This window comes from Leuresthes tenuis, unplaced genomic scaffold (assembly GCF_036924035.1).
Source record: "Leuresthes tenuis unplaced genomic scaffold, fLeuTen1.0.hap1 SCAF_2, whole genome shotgun sequence".
NCBI lineage: Eukaryota > Metazoa > Chordata > Actinopteri > Atheriniformes > Atherinopsidae > Leuresthes > Leuresthes tenuis.
In genome coordinates, this window is record NW_027325356.1 from 24,496,064 (window position 1) to 24,503,786 (window position 7,723).

Below are 7,723 nucleotides of genomic sequence, written 5' to 3' on the forward strand. Positions count from 1 at the left end.
GCAATCAAAGATTATTTAAAAAAATAGTCAATAAATGGCTTTGATTTGAATAAAAAAAAACAAAAAAAAAACAATGCAAATAGTTTTGTTGTTTAATAGAAATAACTGAACGGTTCAATTTTGATTTAAAATTTTGTAGCATGTGAGTCAAGGCACTTCATAACTGAAGCCCTGAACCAAAATTATAATTTTATATAATTTTATAAACCTTAAACATAGCAGAATCCCGCTAAGGTACTGGCCTAATGCGCTGCATACAGTTAAGAACATGTGATTAAATAGCGAATTTCTCAAACTTTCAATATATATATATATATATATATATATATATTTATTTTTTTTTTTTTTAGTAAAATCATCATAGCGCCCCCTGTCGGTTTGGGAAATGCCTATGGGTGAAACAGCTCCCCCTACCGACTGTTCACTACAACTGCAGCCCCCTGTATCCGCTCCGCACAACAACACAAACGCCATCTTTAGCTTATCCGCAAAGTAGTCGGGCAGAGTTCTGCAGCGAAATTAGGTCAGGCGCCAGGAAAACCCTCAACACTTTTGGAAATCTCACTTCGAAAGCCTCCTGCCGGTGTTTGCTATCCTCCCGTCACACCGTGCCGCCCTATGGTCCAATGTGTTTGATCGGTCGGCCAGCTCGAACGCAGTTTTCTTGTGTCGGTCCCGGTTGACGTTGAGTGATCGCTTCAAAACAAACAGCCGACAGCGGAGGTGAAAGCCAGGTGAGAGAATTACAAGGAAGACAAATTATCTGAAGTTAGTTTAACGAACCAAGCAAGCTGCGTTGGTTTGTGTTTTTATAATAAGTAGCCACAGCTGGGTAATAATTAGCAGGATGCGCGGTTCGATTGGGTTGAGCTAATTCCTGGTTTATGTAGTTGTGTTGTCAATATGTCGCCAACAGTGCGTCGTTCGTGACCATATACGCGGACTGAAAACAGTTTAAGTTAAACTAACTTTTAACATGTGACTTTTTACTCTTGGCTGATAAAAGCAGAGGGAGGCGTGTCCTTCGTGTAAAACGTCTTCATTGTGGGAGCTGGGGAAGCTTTCACGGAAGGCATCTGGTTGTTGAAACTGGGTTTTCTTTAGCTGCTGCACCACAAGCCTTTGACTCATGTCTGAGTAACACACACACATGATAAACACATAAGCAAACACAGGACAGTCAGTCTAAATACACAATAAGTACGCCTATTTGATGTAATATTTTAATGTCTTTATTCTAAAGGCAGAAATGTTTAAACCATTTTCAAGTTGAGGGTGAGCTCATACATGGAAAGGTTTGTTTTACTGACAGCAACAATGGATCACGATGGTAAAGCTACCTCATCATCTGAGTCTTACCCTTTTGTAAGACTTAAATAACACTCCAACAGCCAAGGTCACACAGCTGAACTATGTGAAATGTAAGGCTCTGAGGAGCAGGCTGGGACTGGGAGTCGTGGGACAGGGATCCCCCATCCAGCCCACTGCTGCCCTCACAGCAGCCCACTGTGAGGGTGGGTGTCCTGTGGATAGCAAGGCTAAGTGCGGGGGTTCGACTATGGTCGGTTCTCACAAGTGCACCATCACACTAACACTCCGTCATAGGCTGAAGCATTCAGTGATGGACGGGGGAATGTCAAAATGCCTGCTCACCTGGGGGGAGCCTGCTGGCGACCAAGTTGGAGAGAGAGATCCTCTGCGGGATGTATTCATGGTCCAACGAGCTGGCTTTGTCACTCTGAATGTTTTTTTTTGAGTATCTATTTATCATTAAGTGGCTGTACGTTGAATCAGGAAGAGAGAGAGAAGAAAAGGGAGTTGTTCTGTGTTGGTGGTTGCCTGACCTTCCCTAGGATTATCCTTTTAATACTGCAGAGTTAAAAGAATCGTGTTTGTTGCTGCCGCAGCTATAAACGGGGCATGTCACCTCTGACTTCTTCTCAACAGGAGCAAAACACAGGAAACTTCTCCTTCTTGGTTTTCTCCATCACTAACGTCTCCTGGTTTGCCCTCCTCACTTTTAATTTGCTCCTTATTCAAATTAGCTGCCAAACACCACTCAGCATGTATCAGGATTGGTTCCTCCTCCTCTCTGTGGAACATTCGGACTTTCTGACGTTACCTTTTCACACTCTGTAGCTGACGCTCTTCGTATTTAAAGCAAAAAAGCTTCAGCCCGAACATTATTGGCCATGTTGCGCTCACATCTTACAACACATAAATATTTTTTGGACACGTTAACGGGGACAAAAAAAAAAGTGATTTCTTAACCAGAGGGTGACTTTGAAATGATTTACATCCGTAACCATCTATCAGCTTACCAGCTATGTACTGCGGGCTTGTTAAAACAAGGATTAACACGCTGCATGTTAAGTAATCAAGAGCTTGTGAAACCCCTCTGTTTACCCAGGATGAAACGAGGTCTTGAAAGGAATGAGCAGGAGGATGGAGGAGGCCCAAGCCGTGGGTGTCAGAAGACTCTTAAACGATCCCGCAAGCAGAAGAGCGTGGAGGACGAGGGAGCCAGATGGGAGAGTCTGCCACAGGAGATTCTGCTTCACATTTTCCAGTACCTGCCTCTTCTGGACAGGGCTTATGCTTCTCAGGTACTCATATGATGTTACATTGCCTCTGTTGCTGCTCTTTGTGGAAAGTATTTGCCTGCAAGATGCGTTTATTGTGACAGTCTGAATGGACTAACCCAGATATTACCTCAACTATAATTGATTTCAGAAGGAGAGAAGGTTCAATAGTGTCTTATCAGTCATTAGAGACCTGAATATAAGCCTGAATTGAATGTTTTGTTTTTTTTTTTAAAGCGTAACACAGGCGTTACCATGCCAACACACTTTCTTTGATGGAGATTGATGGAGAAGTAAAGCAGACCAAATGAAAATGTTAAGCACGTTCCCCCATTTATTGTTCAGTAGTCCTGTCCGAGGAGTTCTGGGAGAAAAGAAGACAGCAGCGCGTTAAGATAAGCCGGTCGGGCACACAGTTTGGCTCTGGGCTAATTGTTAGTTCAGCTCATTGTTTCTTTGGGGGGGGGGGGGTTGTACTCAACTGAAAAACTTTCAGTTTCACGTCACTGACTTCACAAACACAAAGCAGAATGGCCTCCTGATCCAGATACTTTGTGGTTGTTCAACACCGATATGAGAACATAGCATAATAATTAGGGCACAGCGAACATGTTGCATCAAAACTTTACAGAAGCGCCAAAATACATGAGATTTATGCCTCAGCTGCTCACGTATACTTTACATCTCTCCACACCGTGGAAACTAGCTGTGTTTTTCTTCCACCACACTTCACACTCTGAGCTGACGCCAAAATAACAAAATCCCTCAAATTCATGGAGCCAGGTCCTCTCTGTCAGATTCTTCACACGCGGGTTGTTAATACGCTTATTAACAATATCGTGTGAATATTATTCAATGCTGTCAAGTAACCAATTAACTGTCGGATCAAACAACTGCATCGAGTCATTCAGACAGCTGTTCAGTTTGGTTCAGTTAGGCCTTAAACTTTAGCAGTTTGTTCAGCAGTTGTGGCTTTGCTGGAGTGAAGGCCACAGCGGCTAAAAAAGATGTTTCCTGGCGGTCATATTTTGTCAGTTGGCTACAGGAGAAAAAACATTTTTTGTTTTGTTGCACAGGTTAAGAAAACAAATGTCTGAGTTGTCGGATGTGAAGTGAGTCGGGTTGTCCCTGCAGGTTTGCCGGGGCTGGAATCAGGCCTTCCACATGCCCGAACTGTGGCGCTGCTTTGAGTTCGAGTTGAACCAGCCAGCCAGCTCCTACCTGAAGGCAACGCACCCAGACCTAATCAAACAGATCATCAAAAGGCACTCCAACCACCTACAATACGTCAGCGTCAAGGTATGACGGAGAGCAGTCTGCTGTTAAAGTGACAAAGAAGGAGCGTGCGGTGAGGTTGACTCCTGCTGTGAATTCTTCTCTGTGGTGCATGCAGGTGGACAGCAGCAGAGAGTCTGCAGAGGCAGCGTGCGACATCCTCTCTCAGCTTGTGAATTGTTCTTTGAAAACTCTGGGTCTCATCTCCACAGCCAGGCCCAGCTTCATGGAGATGCCCAAGGTAAGCCGAAGGCATGTGACAAATCGCCGGTTTATTGCCCTGATCCTTGATGAATGTCTGTAATACAGCGGGAATGATTGATGCCAAGTGCCTGTGGGAAGCTCTTGAATTTAAGAACTCCCAAGTTGTCGTATTGAAATGTCACTCCCAGCCTTTTTGTTCCTGTATAAATCTCAGGGGACGTATCTTGCATAAGGTGGTGTTGCTGCACACGTGCCTGGTTTCTTTTTTTCAAAGTCTGCTGAGGCCAGAAATAAATACCCAGCTGCTGTATATCTGCTCGTAAAGAAGGAGTTCTGGTTGCATGCAGGATTCAGATTTTTCGTGGGAGTAAATGCAAACCATCTCAAAGCTCACATCCTCCCCTGCAGATATATTTTATTTCCTAAAATCTGTTATCCGGAGTCCAAAGATTTGTATTCAGCGTGTTGCTTGCATGCTGAATTGCTTTTTTTGTGGGCAAGTAAAGCCAGCATACAAGGCCACTGAATGCTGTTGTGTTTTGCTTTTTGTTCACCAGTCTCACTTCATCTCAGCCCTGACGGTGGTTTTTGTCAACTCCAAATCCCTGTCCTCCCTGAAGATCGATGACACGCCTGTAGATGACCCCTCCCTCAAAGTTCTGGTGGCCAACAACAGTGACACACTCAAACTGCTGAAAATGAGCAGCTGCCCTCATGTTTCACCCGCAGGTATATATATATATATATATATATTTGTATATATGTGTATGTAGAAGGTGTGGAAGTCACTGATTAACAGAGTTAGGGATTGTATTGCTTCATAGTAATTACTGGGCTGCATGGTGCCAATGTCAGTCTAAAACAAAAGATTTTAGGAACTCCAGTATAAACTCATTTTTTATCTGAACTGTATTACTGATTAATAAGTGGAAAACTCACAATAACACCTAGTTGCATCTTAAAGGAAAAATAACTTAAAATTCTGTACATTTATTATCAATATTTTTCACGTTAATGCACTTTATTAGTTGACAGATTCGCCACCAACGAGTTGCCTGCTTGCTGTGTTTTTAATGCCAGTCAGATTTACTTTGATGAGACCCTCTCTTTCACTCACCCACATCACCTGTCTAATACACTTTCTGTTTGCAGGCATCCTGTGTGTGGCTGATCAGTGCCATGGCCTGAGAGAATTGGCGCTCAACTATCATTTGCTGAGCGACGAGCTCCTCATCGCGCTCTCCTCAGAGAAGCACGTTCACCTTGAGCACCTTCGCATTGACGTGGTCAGTGAGAACCCGGGACAACAGTTCCACAGCATCAAGAAGAGCAGCTGGGACGCCATGGTACGCCACTCTCCCAAGTTCAATCTGGTCATGTACTTCTTTCTCTACGAGGAAGAGTTTGGCCCTTTCTTCCGCGACGAAATCCCCGTCACGCACCTTTACTTTGGCCGCTCCGTCAGCAAAGACGTGCTGGGCCGCGTCGGGCTCACCTGTCCGCGTCTGGTGGAGCTGGTGGTGTGCGCCAACGGGCTGCGGCCGCTGGACGAAGAGCTCATCCGCATCGCCCAGCGCTGCACGCAGCTGTCCGCCATCGGCCTGGGAGAGTGCGAAGTGTCCTGCAGCGCCTTCGTGGAGTTTGTTAAGATGTGCGGAGACAGGCTGACGCAGCTCTCCATCATGGAGGAAGTGCTGGTTCCAGATCACCGTTATCAGCTGGATGATATCCACTGGGAGGTGTCAAAGCATTTGGGTCGCGTCTGGTTCCCAGACATGATGCCCACATGGTAGAAATCTGGTGTGTGAGAAAGGTCTTTTTTTCCCAGGAAATGACACCGGCTTGGATTTTGATCTGCTTTTAAAATCATGTAGCGTTCGTTTTAACTCCACCTTGCTGCTCCGTGTTTATGATTTTTTTTATTTTGGAATGTATTTCTGTCATTATGTCAGGGGTATTCGAGGTGACGCATCAGTGGAAACTGATGGGATTGTCTGGAATTTTTATGCACCACATTTGTACTTGTGGCACGCAAACAGATCAATATATGTTTTGTACATATCTGAATATACAATATGCCTTATCATAACTGGACTTAGTAACAAGCTTTTTGATTTAAAAGCAAGAAACGGCTTAAATTTTTGCTTTAACTCATGAAAAATGAGTGCCATCATCGCACTTGATGCACATTGTTTTTGTAGGCAGGCAGTTTGAAAAATCTTTGTTTAATAGCTGGTGCGGGACATGTATCAGATGGGGATGATCACCATTATAAGCTAATGTTTGTTGACATTCAAAATTTCAACTTTCGTGGAAGTTTTTTTTAATTTTCGGACACAAGTGAAGTAATGACAAGCACTTCATTGTAAAAGGTCTGCCTCCACGCATGTGAAGCTGCTTTTGTCTGGATGGAGGTCCTGTGAGCTCCGTCAGGGAGGCAGCGGCACACTTGGATTCTTTGTTGAATCTGTCCGTGTCTGTTGAGTTTTCGGCCGGTGTGTCATCTGCTCCCGCCGTTCCTTCAGCGTAGCGCCGCTTCACGTCTCCGAATGTGTTTCTGCGTCTCGTGTAGAAAAAAAGAAACCTGCCCGTCTCCTTCTCTGGCTTCTGTTTGACGGAGACTGAGCTGAAGGCAGTAACCTTTTCCCTTTTCTAAGAGCAGCCATTTGTGAGGGCAGGTATCTCAAAAGACTTCTAATCTAACTCTGAAAATGCTGTGTTAATATCTATGAGAGACGTTTTAACATGTTTGTAATTCACAGTTGTTCTATTTCTGCATTTCCTGGTTCGTGTCCCAGTTGTTATTGTTAATATCAAAGTATATATTTAAAAAGAAGTGGGATGGAAAAATTCAACATACTGACATTATACAGTTTATTTATACATATAATGGATGCTTTTGATGCACTTTTTCCTCTAATGAAGGTCCCAAGTTTAGCAACACGAGCTTCAGTGCCATTAGGATATGAAATGTAAATGTTTTTCAGCCAATTGATGGTCATCTTTAGCACTTGTCTGAAACTCTTTTGGTCATTAACCTGCTTTTGAACAGCTATTTTCAATTTTAACAAGCATTTTAGAGTTATATACTTGGAGATAGAATTGTTTATTTTTTTTGTCTGACAGGCAAAAATTATTCTGGCAAGACGGACTTGCCCAACAACGCAATCATGCACCGTCCTACTATCCGTTCCACAGTTATTAACCTATAAAATAAAGTATATTATTTCTATGTTTGGGCTGAGCATTTATAAAGCTTTAGGGACGCACCATCAGTAATTCTCAAGCTGATGAGATAGATGTTTCATTTCTATTAAATGTTTTTTCGAGTTACTCTATTTTCCGATGCTGTTTGACATCAGTGTTGGGGAAGCTGAGGAAACTGTGAGAAATCACATGGGCAGCAATGAGAATTCTCACTAATCAGATTGATGGTGGCTCTGGATCACTTTTTGTGTCTTCAGTGAAAGCATGATGCACCACATCGGGCAGAAGCTCTGCTGCATGCTTGAATGTAACCGATGAAAATGGGATCTTAATGAGGAAATTGTGCAGCCCTGCAGACAGGACATTGTGGCAGCTCATTGTTCACGTAACTGAACGCTTGCCTGAATGTGTAGGCATGAAATATTTATGTCTCATTCTTGATCTGTTACAGAGGA

The 7,723-nt window shown here is 43.5% G+C and overlaps 1 protein-coding gene across 1 annotated transcript; it reads left to right on the plus strand.

Moving 5' to 3' along the window:
• The first annotated feature begins 444 nt into the window (after positions 1-444).
• LOC140302050 (F-box/LRR-repeat protein 3-like) lies at positions 445-7,434 on the plus strand. The gene is made up of 6 exons (XM_072380788.1): positions 445-734; positions 2,411-2,606; positions 3,717-3,881; positions 3,976-4,098; positions 4,619-4,790; positions 5,214-7,434. The coding sequence occupies exons 2-6, from the start codon at positions 2,412-2,414 to the stop codon at positions 5,852-5,854; spliced, it is 1,296 nt and encodes a 431-aa protein (XP_072236889.1). The 5' UTR covers positions 445-734; position 2,411; the 3' UTR covers positions 5,855-7,434.
• Positions 7,435-7,723: the final 289 nt, after the last annotated feature.